Source organism: Sander lucioperca, chromosome 14 (assembly GCF_008315115.2).
Source record: "Sander lucioperca isolate FBNREF2018 chromosome 14, SLUC_FBN_1.2, whole genome shotgun sequence".
Classification (NCBI taxonomy): Eukaryota; Metazoa; Chordata; class Actinopteri; order Perciformes; family Percidae; genus Sander; species Sander lucioperca.
This window is the reverse complement of record NC_050186.1, coordinates 28892249-28916511: the sequence shown is the minus strand read 5'-3', so window position 1 is coordinate 28916511 and position 24263 is coordinate 28892249. Positions and strand designations below refer to the sequence as shown.

Sequence of the window (24263 nt, the reverse complement as noted above, 5' to 3'; positions counted from 1 at the left end):
AGATATCTCCCTTGTTTTAGCCAATCACAAGAACGCACCCCACGTGGGGGATTGTTTACTTATAAGCCAATCACATGAACGCGTTGAATGTGTTGTAGGAGTCATGAGGGGCTTTCCGACTGGAGGGATTTTTGCAGTTCTTAGAACTAAACGTTCCTAGAACAATTTTTTCGTCGTGTTCCGACATGAAAAATTTGGGGATTTTTAAGTTCCTCTGGCTTCAGTTTTTTAGCTCCTACTTCAGAGCAAGGTCTTTTCCCTTTTCCCTTTTCCTAGGTGTACTTGATTGGTCGAACTTATAAGTCACGCCCACTGCCAACTCGGAACTTGCAGACGGAGCAACAACCAACAACGGAACATTTTTAACAATTTTCACCATCTTAGTCATCATTAAATTCACTTCTGACAACATTTTAGGCGAGAAATCAACTATGTAGAGGTCAAATATGGGCCGTTTTACGAAAATTGATGGCTAATTGCAAATTTTGTCTGACTGTGTGTCAGGAGTTCAGCGGCCGGTGCAGCCTGTGTTGCTGCCTCGCCGCCCGGCCTGCCTTCCTTCACAGACCCCAGCCTGCTGGGAGGTAGATGGAGCTCCGTCACGGCTGGCAGCCCACGGCACTCCATACCCGCGCAAAGTCACCGTTTTTTGGGTTAATGGACTACCAAACGGCGCTGCCCTGACAGAGCTCCAGGGCCTGCAGCTCCCCTCTTCCTGCTAAATGGCCGGTGTGTGTGAGTGAGAGCGCAGTCAGCGAGCTTGTTACGCCCGCAATCTCTTACCACAGGTTCCAGTTAATCTCATAATGGATATGTGTGTTGAGTTATTTAAACAAACGATCATGGAAATAAACGCCTCTTGTCCGCGAGTCTCATTGATAGAGCTGCGGCTGGATGGAGCTCTATCAATGAGAGCTAGCTAGCCTCCTCTTAGACCTCTGAAACGAAACCCCTAATGTTCACAAAAAAGCATTACATTGAAATCGGACACCATAGTTAGCTTTATAAGACCTTGGGGTAGATGTTCTATAAGTGGCATGACGAAATTCAAACTGTAAATATACGAAAATTATGCCGAAAGTGTAGCAACGATCTTTCCCATAGGATTAAATGGGACACATAGCTAGCCTAGCTAGCAGCTCCTCCTAAGGAGACCCCTAATGTTCACAAAAATGCATTAAATTGAAATTGGACACCATAGTTAGCTTTATAAGACCTTGGGGTAGCTATTTTATTTGCATTTGTGAATCTTCTGTGCTTTTTAAATTTTTGTGTGTGTATTTGTGAATTTTGTGCACATTTGTGTATCCTGTGTGTGTATTTATGAATCGTGTGTGCGTGTGTGCATATGTGAATGTAGTGTGTGCATTTATCTTTACTGAGACTCTTTTAGCTCCATACAGAATGGAGTGACTTTACAAGGAATCATAGTGAAAGTGTGACCAATATTACAATAACAACACGATCTTTTCCTCAGGGATGTTTTGCTTCTATTGTAGGCTGCTTTCAGACCAATTTAGCCCCTGTGTGAACAAAATGCAACCCCCTTGTTCAGTTGACTGAGGCCAGTCGGCGATGCAGCAGGGGTATCAATACAGAGGGCTCTAGCAATAAAACGCAGGGTTGTCCAGTGGACTGCAACTGCACCGTCAGGCAAGGAGCTGTGGTGTAGCTGTGAAAGCCATAGTTCTACTGTATACCTTGTGGTCGTTAGCAACAATAGATAAAATATTGGAATAATAACTTCCTCTTTGCGTCTTACAACGCCAGTGTAAAAATTACATCACACCATTCATCTTATCAATTTTTTTTACGCCTCCGTGCCAGCGACAAAAGGTAGACAGGTCGAAGGTAATACATTTTCAGTTTGTCTGCCCATCTGTCCATCCTACTCTTGTGAACGCGATATCTCAGGATCCCCTGGAGGGAATTTCTTCAAACATGGCACAAACGTCCACTTGGAGTCAATGTTTAAACTCATTAGATTTTGGAGGTCGAAGGTCAAGGTCCCTGTGACTTTACTGTTTCCCATCCATCCATCCATCCATCTTCGTCCGCTTATCCGGTGTCGGGTCGCGGGGGGAGCAGCTCCAGCAGGGGGCCCAAACTTCCCTTTCCCGAGCCACATTAACCAGCTCCGACTGGGGGATCCCGAGGCGTTCCCAGGCCAGGTTGGAGATATAATCCCTCCACCTAGTCCTGGGTCTTCCCCGAGGCCTCCTCCCAGCTGGACGTGCCTGGAACACCTCCCTAGGGAGGAGCCCAGGGGGCATCCTTACCAGATGCCCGAACCACCTCAACTGGCTCCTTTCGACGCGAAGGAGCAGCGGCTCTACTCCGAGCTCCTCACGGATGACTGAGCTTCTTACCCTATCTCTAAGGGAGACGTCAGCCACCCTCCTAAGGAAACCCATTTCGGCCGCTTGTACCCTGGATCTCGTTCTTTCGGTCATGACCCAGCCTTCATGACCATAGGTGAGGGTAGGAACGAAAACTGACCGGTAGATCGAGAGCTTTCCCTTCTGGCTCAGCTCTCTTTTCGTCACAATGGTGCGATAAATTGAATGTAATACCACACCCGCTGCGCCGATTCTCCGACCAATCTCCCGCTCCATTGTCCCCTCATTCGCGAACAAGACACAGGTATTTGAACTCCTTCACTTGGGGTAAGGACTCATTCCCTACCTGGAGAAGGCACTCCATCGGTTTCCTGCTGAGAACCATGGCCTCAGATTTAGAGGTGCTGATCCTCATCCCAGCCGCTTCACACTCGGCTGCGAACCGATCCAGTGAGTGCTGAAGGTCACAGGCCGATGATGCCATCAGGACCACATCATCTGCAAAGAGCAGCGATGAGATCCCCAGCCCACCGAACTGCAACCCCTCTCCACCCTGATTACGCCTCGGTATCCTGTCCATAAATATTACAAACAGCGCAGCCCTGGCGGAGGCCAACCCTCACCTGAAACGAGTCTGACTTACTGCCGAGAACCCGGACGCAGCTCTCGCTTTGGTCGTATAGAGATTGGATGGCCCTGAGTAGAGACCCCCTCACCCCATACTCCCGCAGCACCTCCCACAGTATCTCCCAGGGGACCCGGTCATACGCCTTCTCCAAATCATGGGGGCATACTCCCAGGCTCCCTCCAGGATCCTTGCGAGAGTAAAGATCTGGTCCATTGTTCCACGACCAGGACGGAATCCACATTGTTCCTCTTCAATCTGAGGTTCGACTATCGGCCGAACCCTCCTTTCCAGCACCTTGGAGTAGACTTTACCGGGGAGGCTGAGAAGTGTGACACCCCTGTAATTGGCACACACCCTCTGGTCCCCCTTTTTGAAAAGGGGGACCACCACCCCGGTCTGCCACTCCTTAGGCACCGTCCCAGACTTCCACGCAATGTTGAAGAGGCGTGTCAACCAAGACAGCCCCTCCACACCCAGAGCCTTGAGCATTTCTGGACGGATCTCATCAATCCCAGGGGTTTTGCCACTGTGGAGTTGTTTGACTACATCAGTGACTTTCGCCTGGGGAATTGACAACAATCCCCCATCATCCTCCAGGTCTGCCTCTAACATAGAGGGCGTATTAGTCGGATTCAGGAGTTCCTCAAAGTGCTCCTTCCACCGCCCTATTACCTCCTCAGTCGAGGTCAACAGCGTCCCATCCTTACTGTACACAGCTTGGATGGTTCCCCGCTTCCCCCTCCTGAGGTGGCGAACGGTTTTCCAGAAGCACCTTGGTGCCGACCGAAAGTCCTTCTCCATGTCTTCTCCAAACTTCTCCCACACCCGCTGCTTTGCCTCTTTCACGGCAGAGGCTGCAGCCCTTCGGTACCTTGCAACTGCCTCTGGAGTCCTCTGGGATAACATATCCCGGAAAGACTCCTTCTTCAGTCGGACGGCTTCCCTGACCACCGGTGTCCACCACGGTGTTCGTGGGTTACCGCCCCTTGAGGCAGCTAAGACCCTAAGACCACAGCTCCTCGCCGCAGCTTCAGCAATGGAAACTTTGAACATTGTCCACTCGGGTTCAATGCCCCCAGCCTCCACAGGGATGCACGAAAAGCTCCGCTGGAGGTGTGAGTTGAAAGTTTGTCGGACAGGGGCCTCCTCCAGACGTTCCCAATTTACCCGCACCACCCGTTTGGGCTTACCAGGTCTGTCCAGAGTCTTCCCCCACCCCCTGACCCAACTCACCACCAGATGGTGATCGGTTGACAGCTCCGCCCCTCTCTTCACCCGAGTGTCCAAAACATACGGCCTCAGATCAGATGAAACGATTATAAAATCAATCATTGACCTTTGGCCTAGAGTGCTCTGGTACCAAGTACACTTATGAGCATCCCTATGTTCGAACATGGTGTTCATTATAGACAATCCATGACTAGCACAGAAGTCCAAGAACAAACAACCACTCTGGTTTAGATCAGGGAGGCCGTTCCTCCCAATCACACCTCTCCATGTGTCTCCATCATTGCCCATGTGCGCGTTGAAGTCCCCCACTAGGACTATGGAGTCCCCCACTGGAGCCCCATGCAGAACTCCATTCAAGGTCTCCAAGAAAGCCGAATACTCCGATCTCTTGTTTGGTGCATATGCACAACAACAGTCAGAGTTTTCCCCCCCACAACCCGCAGGCGTAGGGAGGCGACCCTCTCGTCCACCGGGGTAAACTCCAACGTAGTGGCGCTCAGCCGGGGGCTTGTGAGTATCCCCACACCCGCCCGGCGCCTCACACCCTGGGCAACTCCGGAGAAGAAAAGATTCCAACCCCTATCCAGGAGTATGGTTCCAGAACCGAGACTGTGCGTAGAGGTAAGCCCCACCAGATCTAACCGGTAGCGCTCCACCTCCCGCACCAGTTCCGGCTCCTTCCCCCACAGAGAGGTGACGTTCCACGTACCCATAGCCAGCGTCTGCTGCCCGGGTCTGGTCCGTCGAGGCCCCTGACCTTCACTGCCACCCGTGTGGCAGCACACCCGACCCCAGCGGTTCCTCCCACAGGTGGTGGGCCCATGGGTTGGAGAGATGGATGCCATGTAGCTTTTTCGGGCTGTGCCCGGCTGGGCTCCGTGGCAAACCCGGCCACCAGACGCTCGCTGACAACCCCTCCATCTGGGCCTGGCTCCAGACGGGGGCCCCGGGCTTCCTCCAGACAGGGTCACTCCATCTCTTCCTCGTTTTTTCATGGGGTTTTTGAACCATTCTTTGTCTGGCCCCTCACCTGAGACCACTTTGCCTTGGGAGACCCTACCAGGAGCACAAAGCTCCAGACAACACAGCCCTCAGGTTCATAGGGACACACAAACCTCTCCACCACGATAAGGTGATGGTTCCCGGAGAGGTTACTCTTTCCCATTATTGTAAATGCGATATCTCAGGAACACCTTGAGGATATTTCTTTAAATTTGGAGCAAACGTCCACTTGGAATCAAGGATAAACTGATTAGATTGTGAAGGTTAAGGTCACAAGTGATGAGATTTAATTTCCAAAAGGTCAAAGGTCAAGTTAACAAAAAAAATTCTATTTTGGCCATTATTCAACGCAATAACTCAGGAACAGAATGGAAGACATTTGGTCAGATACTGAATTGGTGACACTAATCATAGATCCTCTGTGCTGCCAGGTTGAAATGTGTGTTAAGCATCTACATTTCGCCAAAAAAATACACTTTTTATTAAATTTCTTCAAAGCATTCACTACATATTTTATGTATGTCTGGACAGACATGGATTGAACTGCAACAACTGCCAACTGGTTGGCAAAGGTATACAACTGCAAGGAGGTTATTGTAGTTTAATCTACTTTGGTCCCAAATTAAATATATCATCAACTTGAATGGAATGCCAAGAAAACGTACAGACGTTCATGGCCCTCTTGGCATTTATTTGACAACATTTTGCGATTATTGGACATTTGGCCTTGAGTCACACAGGAAATGCCCAGAGTCCTCAAAGTTTCCTGTGAGGTGCCAGAGAGCCGGAGACGGTCACTGGGCGCTGTCCGATGTGGATGATAGCAAAGATAACACACACACACACACACACACACACATACTGTACATACATCAGACACCCAACAATAGTTTTTTTGAAGGAATGCAGTAAAGGATGAATTTGTCTTTTATCTCCTTCAGTGATCAGAGCAGGCGGTGTCACATAAACATCATTACACTTCAGTCAGACAAACAGATACTCTGTCCTCTTACACTGCAGGGTCATACAGTCCTGCTTCTACAAGTGTGGATGTTTTTAAGTTTAGCAGTTGACAAGGAATTTAAAATGTCCCTGAACACACAAGGAAGGAACATTTTCTAAACTGCATATGAAACATAGCTCAGGGGCGCCTGGGTAGCTCACCTGGTATAGCGTGCGCCCCGTATACAGAGGCTCACTTGATTGATGCAGTATTGTGTATAGTCTGTGATGGAGTTTCTTTTTAATGTAAATGTAGAACTGTGTTTGATTACACAGACATGTTTAGTTTGTGGTGGAGAGCTAAAGCTGTTTACAGCTCTAAGGGCACATTCAGACCAGAAAAAACGATCCGGCAATTCGCCACAGTGTTGTGCAGCGGTGGGAGTGTCACTGAAATGGCCCATTTGTGTCGTCCTGTTGTGTTCTTCAGCCCCCCCAAAAGTAACACAAGTAGACTTTATATTTCACAGTTACTGTTTTCTGTCAAAGTTTTTATAGATTTCCACATTTTTGAATGCACCCCCAATCCCCAGCTGGGAGATTCCCAATGATGTGAATTATGAATTATATGAGATATGATACAACATGGCTCCATCAGCAGAGGAAAAACAAAAGTAGTGGAGGTCTCTTAGGCAGCACGGTGGCTCAGTGGTTAGCACTTCTGCCTCCCAGCAAGAAGGTTCTGGGTTTGAATCCAGGTCGTTCCAGGCCTTTCTGTGTGGAGTTTGCATGTTCCCCGTGTTTGCGTGGGTTTCCTCTGGGTGCTCCCATTTCTTCCCACCATAAAAACATGCATACTAGGACAACAGTTGAAAATTAGCCAACTGGCTAACACTGGCGCATTTACAGAAATGTTGATTAATGTGCATTGTCCTAATCAAATAAACTTACAACAACAATTTTCCTAAAAGACTAAACTTGTTTTTGTGTGTTTCAGGACTCCCCTCCAGGTGATATCAGGATGTTTGGGGTCTTTATCTCTGAACCTGGACATCGCTCTCTGGCTGAGGACAGGTATGTCACACATCCATTTAGACCAAGTGATCATGTGACCAAACAGCTGATGGTTCAAATTTCAGAACAGGTTTTTCCTTGTGGGTTCTTACAATCATCCATTCACTCGTTTACAAGGATGGTGTCAGGTTACTTTAAGAGGAATTAAAACTATTTCAAACCAGTCTAACTGCCTCCACACCCTTATATATCAGAGCTTTGTGTGTGTGTGTATATATCACTATGTACTCCGTGTTATTTTGCCAGGAACAGACATTCTTTTAAGATGACTGTTCTCTACAGTACTAGTAAATGTTCCTAACAAATCTGTCCCTTCATGTCATATCATTTAATTATCATGTTTCTTAGTTCAGTTCAGTAACCTCTATTAGCATGTATAAATCAATAAAAGGTAGACTTCAGAACAAAAGACAAAATATAGATGTCAAGTTATACACCAACGCTGAACCACACTTAATTTGACAATGTCAAACTGCTGTTTGTTTCCTGCTAAAGAACTAGGGGATCATGGGAATTCACATTTCTGCGCTGATATTTTAGCTCTCTTCCATAATAGGCTGTTAACAATCAGCCAGGGTGTGTGTGTGTGTGTGTGTGTGTGTGTGTGTGTGTGTGTGTGTGTGTGTGTGTGTGTGTGTGTGTGTGTGTGTGTGTGTGTGTGTGTGCTTTAGGCTCTTTGCTATTTTAAAACTAACTGGTGCCTTATGAGTCCGTGTGCCCTGCTACTGGCACCACAGAGAGAGAACGAGAGAGAGGAGGACAGGAAGTAAGGACTGAGGACAAGGAAGGAGAGGAAAAGAAGGGGATGAACAGAGGAGGTGAAACATAGGATGAACAAAGAGGGGGGGAATGTATGGGAAGGATAGATTAAGGTAGGTGAAAGAGGGAGGAAGAAATAGGGAAAGTGTAAAAAGATGTAGGGGAAGGAGGTGAAAAGAGGGAGTGTAGGGAGAGGAGGGGAGGAAAAGATTAAAGAAAGGAGAAGATGAGGAAAGGAGAGAGCCACAAGGAATGAGGAAGGACGTGGAAGGGAAGGGGAGGAGGTTAAAGGAGGGAGAATAAGAGTGGAGATGGAAAGACGAGATGGAATGGAGAAGGTGAAACAATAGACATAGGAGGTAAAAAGAGAGAAAGTTTGAAATTGAATTCCAGGCAGCTTTACGACAGACTTTCTGAAAGCTACTGGGGAGGAAGGTGCCTTGGTATGAAAGTACGAGATGAAGGGGAGGGGAGAGGAGGATGGAGGAAGGTAAAAAATGACACAAAGAAGTCAAGGGTTCAGATGACAGGAAAGAAAGAAAAGAGAAGGCGTTAAGGGGAGAGAAGTTCATTGGGAGGAGGAGAGAAAGGTGAGACAGAGGAGTGAAGAAGGGAGGAACTGAGGAATTTCTGGCACTGGCACAGACACAGAAAAATAAACAAAATACCAACTCCGGTCCACAGGGATTTATTCACTTAAAACTCTTAAATATGTTTACTCTCAAAATGTCGAGGTCAGAGGTTACTTCAGGAATTTTGTGGTTGTGTTTGCACATTCTGCCTGATGCCTGAATGTAACCAGGAAAATGAATACACCACTACCGTGTACTACTACTACTGAGCAGCCCATAAGATCAGAAATTTGAATGTTCAAAAACTAGACGGTAGTAACAAGTAAATGATAAATCTTATACAGAACATATTGGAAGACCCATAACACATTGGTTTTTTTTACTACAAATTGCATGTTCATTTCTGTTAATTTTCCAAATCCTCCATCAGTTTTTAGATTGTTTACCTTACATCCAGGCAGTGTGCCACTGCTCTATGGAGAGTGTACTGCTATACTGTATTAAAGGGCAACTTCTATATTTTTCAACCTGTACCCTATTTTTCGAATTTGTTTGTGTCTAAGTGTGTATAAATTGGAACAATTTTTGAAATTGGTCCAGTATTAAGCAATTTGCAAGTTGTCATTATCCTACCATGTTTTTGTGTGTACTGATGCCAGGACAACCACTCCACTCGTAGACTATAAAAATAATGGACTAGAGGCGATTTCTGAATGGTCAAATATGTACTATTGTGTTAACATTTTATTGACTAAAAATGCGTTAGAACACGTTCATCTCGTAGACGAGTTCCTTCAGAATTAGCTACATATAACAGGTCAACTGACTCGATTTCCTTCTCATACATTCCCGTATGTCCCACCCACGGACGCTCAGCGTCTCTAGGGGTGAATGGAGGAGTGGGCAGGCCTGGACTCCGGGCTTCTGCATGATGATTGATTGACAGTGATTTTGTACTATAAAAAGTCGCCGACGCTATTCAAGCTCGGTCCCATCGCGGATTTTGCAAGTGTAGTCAAAAGACAAACTGCTGCAACCTATTTCTTGGTATTTGCTTGGCAGAATTGTTAGCCAATTGCTTATTTACCTGTAATTAACGGAAGAAAGACATTACAGAAGCTTTTCCAAAACTCAAGAGAATTCACACTAGTTCTGTTTTGCCCTTAGAGTTCACTCTGACATTTACTGGTCAATGTTGCCGCCCAGTGGCGAGGAGTGCAAATTACTTTTACACCACTAGACTCTTTCTTTGTTAGCTGTAACTGCATACAGTATAAGCATCTTAAGTTAAGATGCTTATTTTTGTAACATGGGAAAGCTGTGTGATTACTTGGTGTCCCTTAAAGACATGGAGTTGGACACTGCAATGCCTCAGCTTTACAAACTGTTCTCATTAGTGGCAACAATTGGAGCTACAGCTGTTTAAAGCGGCTCAAGTCCTACACCCGTAACACAGTGGGCCAAGGCCATTTAAGCGGCCTAGCTCTGCTGGCCATTGAGAGGACACTAGTCAAGTTACTGGAGGCCGGGAGGTTGCTGCTTGGTTAGACCCTGACAGTGCAGATCCACCTGGCCGTGCACGCTTCTGTCGTGCTCTACTTTATTCCTATGGGTGAAGTTAAGCGACTTTAACGCGCCCACAAAGCATCCCGGGAAGGTGGCTCTGCATTTGAAAAAAAGCTGCGTGTCAAAAAAGCTGGCCAATGCCCATCTTTATGCAAATGAATCCGTTGAATGCGACGCGACTATCCAATAGAAGTAAACGAAAATCTTTCAAACTGACCTTTGTCGATCTGAAATGAAGACAGATTCAGAAGCTGCATGGCCTATTTCTCGCTTAAAATGTTTTCAGAAACACGTTTCGGTGAACTATTTCCGTAAAATACAAGATCGTATTCTCAACGAGCCACCATGAACTTTGGTTCCGCTTACAAGACAATTTATTGTTTTAACGATCTCTTCCACGACCACCTAGTAGTCCATAAAACAAACGAAACTAGGATTTGGAGAAATATATTGACTGTTGGTGTTTCTGGTGAGGATTTGAGATTGCTTTGAGTAATTTAAATAAAACAAGATTTTGAAATGGCTTGCATTGTTTGTATAGGCTATTAATATTTTCTTATACGGTTAAATACATTCCTAAAATGGTTGTACATTTGTGAGAAACACTTAACAGAAGTTAAAACGAACTATGAGCTTTTAAATGAAACGCCCACACACGTCTGAACGATGGGAGGCATCGCGACACCACGCTTCAGTCGTGTCGCAAAAGTAGATCCGCAGCGTAAGTCTGTCCTGATGGTGGCTAGAGAAAAGGTCATTAAATCTAGAGGGGTCATCCTCTTGGGAGCAGGAATGTGACCATTGCCTCCTCCTCCAAAATCCACAAAGATAACAGTTACAGTTTTTAGTTTTCCCAAAATATTTTTTACTTTTTTTATTGGCCTTCAGACATACAAAACAAATTCCACAACGTGTGACAGGCAATAGCAGATGGTGCACAGAACTATTGTTGTTTTTTGATTGTATACTACTGTTAGATGTTCCTGTTATTACCTCCGCCAAAGAGTTTATGTTTTCGGTTTGGTTTGTCCATTTGTTTGCTTGTTTGGTTGTCAGTATGATTACTGTCCTGCTGGCCTAATTTAATGGAACTTAGTGTGAAGGTGTAGCATAGGCCAAGGAAGAACCTGTCACTTTTACTCCCTCCCCTGTCTAAATCTGTCATTCTGTCTCTCAGACCTGCAGAAGTCCAGCTATCAGGCGGCCTCGTCTCTCCTCAACACTCCCAGAACAGTCGGAACACCGTCCAGTCTGCAGGACCTTCGCAAGGTGAGCAAAATAAAAAAAAAACATTCATTATCATGGGCACATAACAAATATATCTCCTAGCACTGTGAGTCCTCTGTGACCCTTCCTTGTGTTCTGATCCTAGACCCAGGCTCCTCCCACACTACTGTCACTTGCAGGGAGCGACAGAGGAACAGCGAGCGCCAACGAGCCCACAGTACCTCCACCTTGGCAGCCTCTGTTGGCCTGCCCTGCCCCCTCTCCCCACCTGGGACTCAGAACCGAGGCAGCACTGAGTGGCAAGCTAGCGAGAGGCTAAGCCAGGCCAACCTGGATGCCATCACCTTCCCAGGCATCCCGCAACCCAGCACAAGTGACGGTGATGGCAGTAACACTGCAGGCTACAATGAAACCCTGGTGACAGACAGACAGACAAGACACAGTTTGAGTGACGCCAGCATATTAGAAGACACTGCAAAGGACACATATAGAGGGAGTGCCTTCAGCTTAGAGATGAGAGGAGGGTGTTCTGCAGAAAACGCCACACCAGTTTGCCTGCCCCATTTCCAACTTGCATCCCCACTTAACAGGAAGGACAGTGGGAGCATTGTGTCGTCTCCTCCCCCATCCTCCCATCCGTCCATTCCCCAGCAACAGTCCTCTCTGCGAATCTCTGAGTCCAGCCTCTCCAGCTCCACTGACAAGCAGCAACCACTAGAATCCTCCATAGGCCTATTGCAGGAGGACTTTGATGAGGTCTTCCTCCAAAATCCTGCCTCTCTGTCACCTCCTCCATTAATCAAAGAGAGAAGCATCTTGGAGGACTTCCCTCCACCTCCTCCTCCTTTCCTCGATTTGGAGCAGGAAGCTGGGCACCAGATTGTGGAAAGGTTCATTGTAAAATATTTTCATATTTAAACCTGAATTGAAATATATTATTGATGGACCCTATTTGATTTTTCTACCGGTTCTTTCTCTTTTTCCATTTATCTGTTCTCTTCCCTGTATATAGTCCTAGCATGGATTTCTTAAACAACCCTGTCATTCCAGCCAGGAAGTCATCCCTTCACTCCCCTCCAATGTCCCCTTCTTCCTCTATCTTTCCTTCGCCTATGTCCATCCTCCTTCCTTCCCTGAAGCCACAGCCCTCCACAATCACCTCCATCACCACAGCCAAGGACAGCCTAGGTCTTGAGTACCAGCCCCTACCCAAGAGGGAAAAGACATCTGAGGAGCTGCGAGTGGAAGTGCTGGCCCGGCAGCTGGTGGGTACCTGGAGTAACAGTTAATTTGAATAAAGGTTGCTGTACCTAGTTCTGATTCTACCTTTGTTGTCATACATAGTTCATACTCTACCTTCATTGTTCTCCCTAGTTCTGACTCTACCATAATCAGTGTCCCTAGTTTTTCCTTCTTCCTTTGCCTTTTCGTACCTACATCTGACACTCTTTGTTGTTGTACGTGGTTTATACTCTGCCTTTGTTTTCGTACCTAGTTCTGACTCTACTTTTGTTGTAGAATCCAGTTCTGACTTTCTTGTAGTACCTAGTTCTGACTCTACTTTTGCCAGTGTACCTAGTTTTGACACTACCATTGTCGTCAACGCATTCTCCTGAACGTGTATATGATGTTGTATGAAAACGTATGCAAACCAATTCGTATGATATCCTACGAAATTAGGCGACCGTTATGTTTAGCGGTCTTTACAGTTAAATTTAGCCGAGAAAAGGTTACTGTGAGCTGGGTATTGTCATTGTGAGGTGCCGTTCGTTTCAGAGGCTGTTGCAGTTGAGTTTAGCCGATAAAAGGTGACTTTGGCTAGATCTGACTCCACCTTTGTTGTCTTATATAGTTTGATTCTTCCTTTTTCACTGTATCCAGGTGTTGCAGGACCGCTCTCTGGCACCCCTCCTGGACACGTGGGGAGGTAAATCCACTGTAGAGCTTATGGAGGAGATCTTTCCAAACATCAGATTGGTTGGTAAATCACCATGGCAACAAAGGGGCAGTAGCAGATTGGAGGAAAGGTAATTCTGTCATGTGTTTTGCCTTTGAATATTCTTAAAAATGTTAAGTTGTGTTTTAAATACACTAAGACACTGAGTTTTAGTATCATCAAAACTGTTTTGTGTGTATATTATTTTGATTTATTTTCCTGCAAACATAAACTCTAAAGAGGGAGTTCAAACAGCACTTTCTATGAAATACTCTTTGCGCTCCTATTAAATCTTGCTGGTTTGTTGTTGTGATGTAGATATACAGAGGAATTTCCACACTTTACTCAAAATATAACTCTGTGATGATTACTACTGCTGTCACTCCCTCCACCTAAGAACAACAGCGAAATGCAGGAAATGCAGTACAGTGGATATCAAATAGAAAGCGAATGACAACAATTGAATGCACTGAACATCACTGACTGGTGATGTAGTTTGGAGGAGGATCACATAGAATTTCCTTCAAAGTGCTTTATGTAACCATATTATGTAACACAAGGATAAAGACCTTTATCTTGAGTGTGTTTATTTAGCCATAAGACCACCATTGCAGAAGGTCACTTCATGCAACTGAAGGATAACATTATCATTGGGGGAAATGGACTTCCTGTAAACCAACATTTGTCATTCTTGTTGTGTTTGCTCACAGTGTCCTTCTCCTATCTGCTGCATCACAAACCTCTGCTGTCATGTTGTAACTTTTAAAGTCAGTGGCATCTTGAATGTGTTTTGGTTTGTTGGTGAACATGATGTTCAGGGAAGGAATGTTTCCTCATTATAACAAAGGCAAACAACCATCAATTTAGAGCCATCATTTCTCTGTTATACATAATGAGTCAAGTCAGTTGCAGGAAGATAGTGTTTTAGCTTTGACCTCGGTGAAACATATTCTGCAGCTATACTGATTGTAATGTTGCCTATGTACAAGTTGGAAGTAATGTTTTCCTCTAAGTTCTAAAGTTGGAACAGATGTTTTCTTTTGTTACTGTTGCCGCTCCTGAAAATGAGTATATTTAGTTTTGAGGCTTTGTTGTCCAGCAATTACATTGGGTTCAGCCTTGGATGTAGCTGGATAGCTAGCTAGCTGTGTAGGAAGATGATGTCCCCATTCTTAATCCCGCCTACAAAGCTCTAATTGTTTCGAATACTTCTCCAACTAGGTCATCAATGAACAGACCACCAGATGCATTTGAATTTGCAGGAGGTCTGGAAACAGGCTAGAGTGATGATGTAACCTGAAGGTAAAAATAAGATCTCCTGTTGACTAAGTGTTAGTCTATATCCTTGACGTTCCACTTCCGGAATTGCTCCGGTGCTGCAGGAAATTCCGCCGGATTCATGTATTTTCCATTTCCTTCCGCTTTCTTTGTATTGGAATTTTAAATTCAGTGGTTTAGTGAGGACTATTGTTGACTAATGTCACAAAAACATACTTTGTTTTGGGAATGCATGAATGCATGGTGATATTTTTGCAATGTAGTCTAACGTTAGACCAAGATTACCTCACTATAGACGATGCAGCTCTTCTGTCTCTCCTCTCCCGTGCTGCTGCTGGGGCATTTGGGTTAAGTGGCATCGGCACATGCAGTTCAACATCACATCTCCTTAAGTCCTCTAATATTTCCTCATTTATGTCATCCAACACATCTATGATTCATGGAAATGTTGTGTAAAACAAGGTCATATTTGTCCTTGTAGTATGATTTGCAAAAATGGGAACTGCTGGGTCCGTGAGATGAGCGAAGCAAAGTGTATGCGCGGTGTGCACACTCTACATTACGGCCAAGCATACGCCCTTAAAATAGCATCTGAATAACGCGCCACTGACTTTAGACTAGGTTTTTCTGTGGCTGTGTTTTCTTAAACTGCTTATACTAGCACTAGGGAATGTTTGCGCCAGAACATGCCTCCTCTTTTGCTGAACCGCCCCCTGGAGCGCAAGTTCATTCCCTAATTTACCGACGTGAGTCTGTTGAGGGAAAATCCGCTGTGCGTCGGGTGCAAAATAGGAATGATACATGTGTCGGTGTACAAAGTCAATTGCGCTGGGTACAAGATAGGGCCCTAAGTGTTGACTAACTTCAACTTCAACACAACAAGGGTGTTGGCATTGTCAGGCACGACAGGAGAGACCAGACAAACCAGATCCATGTTTCTCAACAGCAAAGTGTGGAAAGAACCACATCCACAGTGACTGTTTCATTAAACTTCACTAAACAGACGGATCATAAAAGAACTGTGGATTAATAAAAAAACATTACTGATCTTAGTTGTAAAACCAACTGGATAAAGGTTTTCAATTTCCACATGATTAAAAGGCTGAAGTCTCTGTCCAGAGGACACATGTGACTCTTATTTTTGTCCTTCCTTCTAACCATAGCAGATGAATGTGCAATGCACATTCATCTGCTATGCTATCTGATTGTGCATATCAGTGTGTGACAGACAGATGGCTTCCTGCAGTCTAAACAGCTAAACAACGCTGACACCTAGTGGCCAGAGATGGATAGAAATACAGCATCAACATGAACTTTTATTGTGAACTTCTTACGATAATCTGACTGTTTTTTTATTTAAATTCATATTTTCATATCAAAAAGTTTGATGTTTAAGAGGCTGTACTTGAAGGAAACTCTGGATTAGTTTTTAAACTTGTGTATTTACATTATCCTGCTCTTTATATCTTCATTACTTTTCCTTTTCTGTTGCTTTCTATGTGATTCTCTTTCTTTTGCTCTATTTACTGATCTTGAAACATACATCTCCTCTTGGCCATAAGCATCAGCAATGTAAACATCAAATTAATAAACAGATCTTGAGAAAATAGCATTTAAAATAATTTTCAAAATTAAAATTTAGGTTAGAGAGATAGACTTTTATTGATCCCACAATGGGGAAATGTACTTGTCACAGCAGCTCAATGAAGCACAACAAATAAGAAAAATACACATTAAATATAAATAGGATAGAAAAATACACAAAGAATAAAATGGGAAATAAAGAAAATTAGGAGAGAGTAGTAACGGTAATATGTACACTAAAAATAAATTTATTTACAGGTGGAGAGAATATGACTATACAGATGAATATGAAATGGCATAATGATTGTTAAATAATGTTCCTTTCAAAGAATCCAAGATGGCGTCTGTGATCCTGCTCAGAGCACAGTGACGAATCAAGGGAAGGAGACGGATCTGGATGAGGATGGGAAAGACCTTAACACCAGGAAGGTAAACAATGTATTTCTTATGAAGCTCTTCACTCATATTATTGTTGTTATTGTTATTATTATCATTATTATTATTATTATTAGTTAATATTCTATCCACTTTCTCACCCTGTTTACTAGGTGGAGCTGTGTGAAGCTCTCAAGCGCAGTGTGGCTTCTCTGCGACAGGAGAAAGAGGTGCTGTGTGAAGAGGAGAGATGTCACCAGGCGCTGGGGGCAAGCATTGAAACACTGGTGCTGGAACGCCTCAAACCCAACGAGAGGGATAAGTACAGCATGTTCATTGGTACGACATCTGACTGTCTGCTAGAGGTGCAACGATGAATCGATTAGTTGTCAACTATTAAATTAATCGCCAACTATTTTGATAATCGATTAATCGTTTGAGTCATTTTTTTATTAAAATTACACAATTAATTATACAATTTCTCTGATTTCAGCTTGTTAAAGGTGAATATCTTCTAGTTTCTTCTCTCCTTTGTGACAGGAAACTGAATATCTTTGAGTTTTGGACAAAACAAGACATTTGAGGACGTCCTCTTAGGCTTTGGGAAACACTGATCCACATTTTTCACCATGTTTTGACATTTTTATAGATCAAACAACTAATCGATTAATCGAGAAAATAATCGACAGATTATGAAAATAATCGTTAGTTGCAGCCCTACTGTCTGCTACTGTAAAAAAACTAAATAAAAAAAAACTAACCCTAACCCCTGATATAACAACAATTATTTTATTAATAATAACTTCAGTGACTACAGCTCCGATGTTTTTTTTGGTTATATACCTGCAGTGTGTCAGAAACTCAGATGTTGACCTGGTTGTGTTTGCAGGAGATCTGGAGAAGATCGTGAACCTGCTGCTGTCTCTGTGCAGCCGGCTGTCGAGGATCAACAGATCTCTGCACACTCTGGAAAGAGAGGAGCTGACGCAGGAGGACGTGGCAGATGAGAGGGTAAGACAGGACAGAATCTACATGTCTGACACTGGTGTGTTTACTTCCCCAAGAGCCTATTTACCTGCCCATCCATCTGTAACTGTGTATTACACAGGACTCATATTATTTGGGTTTAAGGTCTCCTGTGACTTTAATAGCTGTAGGTCGTTTGTGTTTTTGATCCCATGCAAATCTGCTATAGCTGTACAGTAAATATACATATATGAAGTATTCTAGTTATTAGAAGTCATTTTCAATTTCAATTTTATTTATAGTGTCAAATCACAACATGAGTTATCTCAGGACACTTTACAGATAGAACACACTCTATAATTCACAAAGACCCCCCCAACAGCAAGCATTTTGTTCAACAGAGGCGAGGAAAAACAAAAAAGCCTTTTTACAGGCAGAAACCTCGGACAGACCCTGACTCTTGGTGGGCAGCCATCTGCCAATGCAGGTTGGGACACAGAGACACTGCTAGAGATATACAAATATAGAGAAATATGATTCATAATAATTATAGCAGTTGGTATAATGAACAGTGGCAATTATAGTAACAATAAAGATAATACTATAATATATAGTAATATAATACTAGAACTATGACTAGAAATAATAGTAGTAGGAGTGCAGGGCATAGCAGGACGGGGAGCAGGACCACGGCAACAGCTGCAAACACGAGCCAGGTGCCCCAAAGTTATAATCGTTAACGAAAACGAAGAAAATAACGAAAACTAGGTGGGAAAAAACATTGTTGTTAACTGAAATAAAAATAAAAACGAGGCATTACAAAAAAACGATAACTAACTAAAACTGTAATGTCTGTTTGCAAAACTAACTAAAATAAAATAAAATAAATGTATGAGGCAGTAGTGTTAACCATACTGCAGTGATGGTTTTGTAGACAGTGGTCACTCCCTTTCCTTCGTGTGTGATTATACTTTTCTCTCCTTTTTTTATTTTATTTTTTATTGTATTAGTGTTTGTTAGTGGTGTCAATACGTTCAATGTAAGAATGTCTCCTTGAAATGAAAAACCTGTCATGTCCATGTTGAATTGCAATAATAATGATACTAAAGAAAATAAACAAAAAAAAATAAAAAATAAAATAAAATAAGTAAAATTTGAAAGTACATTTGAGAAGCACGCACAAGGAGGCTAAAACCTAGCTTACCTTAACAAGGTAAAGGAGAATGCAAAGCCCCCTTTCCCCAAAACAGAAGCTAACCCCGGTACAGGGCATGGATGTATGGGTACAGGGCCAGGCAGCATGACGGAGACAACCGGACAGAGAACACTACAGGCGTGCTTTCACTGGCGACCCGATAGCTGCTGGTTAGTAAATACACAGGAACACCAAAAGTGGGAGGAAGGGTGGGTTAATATGTGTATTGATACTGGGATGTCTACACAACTGTGTGAGTTCAATTGACTTCAAAAAGTTTGCCACTTTACTTGAACCAAAGTTCAAAAAACATCTGTTTAGTCTGTTAGCTACTTAGGTTTTTTCCTGGCACATGTCACTTACTGCAGCGTCTTGTGTAGACTGTTTACATATTTGTGCTCATCAAAAGTACATTTTATGTACTGGTGTTATTGTTGAATACATTGTGAATACATATTTATTAAATTGTGTGATGTTTTTGTTGAGTTATTATTACACAATACTTTTTCTGACCTTTTTGAATCTTGCCCCTGACAAATAACCCATATTACAAAAAAAGACTAAAACTAATAAAAACTAAACTAAAACTAAAGCATTTTCAAAAAAATAAAAAATAAACTAAATTAGCAAACCTGCTTTAAAAACTAATCTAAAACTAAACTGAATTTGAAAACAAAAAGTCCAAACGAAATAAAAATAAAAACTAATGAAAAATACAAAACTATAATAACCTTGGTGCCACCCCAATCCAAAGAAATCTGTGAGGCGAGAAAACATAAGGACTCCGGGGAATAAACTCCCCGGAACTAAGTTAATAACAAGCATTACTGGGAGAGAGAGGAGCTCAGTGTGTTAAAGAAAGTCTCCCGGCAGTCTAAAACTATAGGAGCATAACTTAGAGCTGGGCAAACCAAAGAAAACCTTAGTCAGCCTACAAAGGGTTGGTAGATGAATCCGACGACTATGAAGAGAAGCAGAGAAATGAAGTCACCATGTGTAATCTCAGTTCATGTCATGTGGTTTGAAAGGCAATTATGGACAGATTGTCGTGGTAACAACTTGCTAACATTCACATCACCAGACACCCTAAAGACAGCAGTCGTTAGTTAACTGGGTGTCACTATCAGACTAAATGAATTGGTCTAAAGTTGAGGCACAGTTTTATGGTAGCTGGTTCATGATTAAATACTGTAAGTAAGAATTTTGTGTAGTTACACTAAATGATGGACTTTGGCTGAGACAAGTCATCCATGTTTGTTCACATACTCCAGTATCATTTATACTGGAGTATTATACTATCATTTATACTATATCTATAGCTGAGCTTTCAGAGAAAGAATAACGGCTACAGCCACGCTAGCCACCCCCTTGCTATTTGGATATTCTGGGGGAAAAGCATGTTAAGTTTGTCTTGAAAGTGGCACATGAGGAAAGGTCAGCTAAACCAAAATCCTCTGTATGGTGGCTGTTTCAGGAAATTTAAGACTCAGCTTGTCAGGGTCAGTTACTACACTGTCAAACATGGCTCTGCATTTTTCAGTCTAAGCTTGAGTTTGCCAGTGTTATCTAGATTGTTTGCTTGAAAGATGTTGAACACACTGCATTTTTTCCAGGACTGTCATGTTACAAATCACAGTTGTGGATCTGCATCCTACATAACTCAGGCATTTCAGTCACATAGTGCCTCATACAATTTATTGTGCAAATACTATCAAAAATACAAACTCACCAGATGGTGGACTATTTTCTTAACAACCTAGAAGGTGGGAAAAAAGCAATGTCAGGCAGGTGTGAAGTAAGAAAAACATGATTTACTCAGACCAAGAAAGGTCTCTTGTATTACAGTCTATAGAAACCATGTAAAAATCAAACATGGCCCAGGATGTCTTCTTTGCTCACAGACTGGCATTCTGTGCCCAGCCCACTGCTGCCACTGGAGGATATACTTTTTTATAGCAATAATACTCAATACGACTGGAGATTCCTTTATATGTCTAATGTAACAGCTAGAATGTTAACATACTAATGTTTAGCATGTTACCATGTACATATTTACTATAGTCACATTTTGACCTACAGTTGCCACTTGATGAAAGTCATTAGGATTCATCCTCTAAGGAACATGTATACAAAATGGGCATTTTTCCCAACAGACATGTTGACTTGTCGTTGTAGGTAAAGCACTGGTGTTATTACCAACATAGTAATAACATTATTGATGGCTTCCTTTATTCAAGTGCCCTGGTGCAACTGTCCTTATACAACAGTTCGTATGACACCTTAAGAAAAGTTATGCACATTTTTTCACGTGTTATGTTACGAATGTCATGCAACACAAGTGATCAGTGTGCCTGCAGTGCTAAGTACGAACAGTGAATGAGAACAGCCTGCCTGTTAAGCCATGACAGTGTGACAGTGAGCCAGCATGCACAATACCAGGATCCTGAAACTGAAGCAAGTTATTGGAAATTTAACCATCATTTATTTACCTGTGCTTCCAACTGTGACATGTCAAAATGTCCACTGTTAAAACGTTTGTTTTGTGCCAATCCATCCAGGAAGTGGACCCAAGTGACCGCCTAGACTCCTAGAACCACACTGCTGCTGTTTGAAATTTGCAGTTGTAGTCCATTTAGATGTTGACATGAACAGTTGAAAGTATTAGTAATAAAGGAAATTGTGTATAAACTGATAAATATTTTGTTGTCATCTCCTCCTGTTCAGGACTCCCTCTATCACAAACGCTCTCTGCTCCTTGGTCAAACCGAAGACGCCTGGGAGCTGAAGGAGAACTTGGACCGGCGGCAGCACGTGGTCCATGCCATTCTGTCTGGCTACCTCACAGAATTGCAGCTCCAGGACTACCGCCACTTTGTCAGCACCAAACCCTCCCTTCTGATTCGCCAGCGGCACATCGACGACCTCATACGGCAGGGGGAGGAGCAGCTGACGCGATTGGCCGAGAGCCTGCCGCAGGAGCAGGCGGAGGCTCACGGTTGGTCGAGAGGGAATTTATTCTCATCATCAAGCCTGGCCCACTGCTCTTCTCCTTTTCCACCCTCTGCTATTCCAGGCCCCGCCCACTTAGTCAGGTCCACCACTGTGACATCACTGTAATGTCACGGACAGGTCACTATTATGAGTGGCAGTGAAGGATGAGGAAAGAAGAAGAGACAATTGGCTCACTAAAAACTCACTTTGAGCTTGAGTGATGCTCTAAATTGAAGGAGCTTTACACGAAGGAATATTAGGCCTGTTCACACTGAAACAGCTATGTAGATTTCACATATGAAGAAGAAAGCCTTTAATGTGCCTCATTTTATCCACACTCAACTGTACGTTACACCTCTGTTCACCCAACATCAGCAACCAGCGCTGTTTGGACTAAACCGACTGCTGCCAACATTTCTAATAATCCTCTGCTCCGAAAGGTGATTTCTAAGGGCCATAAGGTGTTTTCAGTTTGGAATTTCATTGTCAAATACTTCAAAGGACAATTCCATTGTTATGGGTAATTACCCTGCAGTTTTCCAGCTCTTATGTTTAATTAAACTGACCGTAATCCTGGTGCAGACAGACAGGTTAGACAGCAGCCTGAATTAAAAGTAAAAAGATAGAAAATGTATTTTAAAAGTCAGCGAAAAGTCAGAACACTCTGGAATTGTCCTTTGATAACCCTGATGGTGCTTTCATGAACCTCAAACATTTAGACTTTTAGACATTTAGTCTTTATTTCTACTGACAAGATGAAGTGAGCAGGTGTTTTATCTCCCAAAGACAAAATACCATCATTTTTAGAATAATAATATTGTCATCTTGTCAAACATTTCAAGACCAGGTCAGCTTTCGCACATGTACAGTCAACATATAAAAATAAACTAACACCAAAATTGGAGGGACGCTGTTTTTATTTTACTGCTAAAAAAATAATGAAAACTCTCAGAAACTGAGTGCACAGATCCTGAACGGTAGCTGTTCTGATTACTGTCATATGAGACTGTAACAATACTACTATCACTACTGTCTGTATGTCTGGAGCTTGTTGCACTTTTTACTGTAGCAGCTTGACTACTGTTTGCTTCAGAATTTACACTGAATGATAAACATTGTTCTACTTGTGCCTTTTTGAAAGTTGATGTGTTGAAACATGTGATGTCAAAAAATTGAGAAGTTTAGATTCCAAAGATTTTCACAGGATGAATTGTTTGCACATATCAACTTGGTTTAATTTTGGATTTGAGGTTTTGTTTGGGCCAAAAAAATCAATTCTTTTTTCTTCCCTTTGTTCAAAGTTTCAACATTTTACAACAACCACCATTACTCTAACTTCTGAATAATCTCTCAGTCAGTGACTGATTAATCAGTCAGATATTTAACCCATAAAATGTCAAGAACAACAAATGCCACAATTTACTATACCAAAATATATTTAACATATAAATAAAATAGAAAATAAGCAACAATTAAAACATTTATCAGCATTGTCATTGAAATTGCTGATAATTGTTTTGTCAATCACTGAATTCATAAACTGACTAGCTGTGTCATTATTGTTTAAGGTATAGGAGGTATCTTACTGTTTGTAAACATACAGCTCTCAAAGTTGGCCCTTCCCCTCCGGCTCAACGAGCCAGAGAGAGAGAGAGAGAGCAGTAGTGGTGGAGCGAGTTGGTGATGGAGCGAGTTAGAGAGTGAATGAAGAGAGGGAGTGCCGTACAAAGCCATGAGTGTTCCCGCGATGACATCACTATGACATTGTCAGGGTTATAGACCTTTCCTACAGATCCACAGTAGACATTACACAACTGTTTTCACAGGCTGAGTAGAACTGCTCATCACAAGTAAACTAATCTTCTTAATGTGTAAAACTGGTTGATTGCCCCTTTGCTCTTATTTTAAGGGGCTACCCTCCTCATGGATTAATAATTGTTGGAATCAGAAAATATTTTTTTATGGTCATCAATTTGTGCGCAGTGCAGTACATATGAAAAGGAAAAAGGTGCAACATCAAGACAATGCAAACAATAAAATGATAAAATATTAATAATTAAAAAACAAAGTGTTGCACCACCTTCTTTTCTCTTACTCCTTTTAAGTCACAATCATAAAAATAGCACTTCTGAAGTTGTTAATTTGCTTGCATTTTTACCTTCATTTGAGAGTGCACTGTCCTCTCTGGGCAGTAGTTTACCACAGAACACATTTTCCACTTTGGATCAACTCTTCTATCTGCCAATGAAGGATCAGGATTATATTTGAGTCACACCAGTTTATCCATGTAGCAGGTGCTATTTGGCTTCCCATCAGTTCAATTTATCTAGGGACTCTAAATGGTTCAAATAGTTAAAGTACTGATCAGCTTTTTACCTGTTTCATTCTACACCAACAGTACATGTTTCCTTTTACTGTTATAGTTTTTGTGCACCTTTTAAATATTGTGTTTGTCATATTCTCTAAACATTACACCACACAATAACCCAGGTTTTACTGTTCATTATTGTTTGTTCATGTTATTTTCAGAATGAAATTCAATGTTGGCTTTATGAAAGAAGGACAATTAAAGAACAGCTCCTGTTTTTTGCAAAATAAA

The 24263-nt window shown here is 42.7% G+C and overlaps 1 protein-coding gene across 5 annotated transcripts in view; it reads left to right on the top strand.

The window, feature by feature from the left end:
- The window catches only part of shroom3 (shroom family member 3), a 101907-nt gene extending 77644 nt beyond the window's left edge, over nucleotides 1-24263 (top strand). For all 5 annotated transcript variants that reach the window (XM_035991138.1, XM_031277618.2, XM_035991140.1 and 2 more), the window contains 9 exons: nucleotides 7139-7215; nucleotides 11290-11381; nucleotides 11485-12229; nucleotides 12352-12604; nucleotides 13221-13366; nucleotides 16467-16566; nucleotides 16686-16851; nucleotides 17402-17523; nucleotides 21398-24263. In XM_035991138.1, coding sequence (XP_035847031.1) covers nucleotides 7139-7215; nucleotides 11290-11381; nucleotides 11485-12229; nucleotides 12352-12604; nucleotides 13221-13366; nucleotides 16467-16566; nucleotides 16686-16851; nucleotides 17402-17523; nucleotides 21398-21790 — 2094 coding nt within the window. In that variant the 3' untranslated portion in view covers nucleotides 21791-24263. The remainder of the gene's footprint in view (nucleotides 1-7138; nucleotides 7216-11289; nucleotides 11382-11484; nucleotides 12230-12351; nucleotides 12605-13220; nucleotides 13367-16466; nucleotides 16567-16685; nucleotides 16852-17401; nucleotides 17524-21397) is intronic.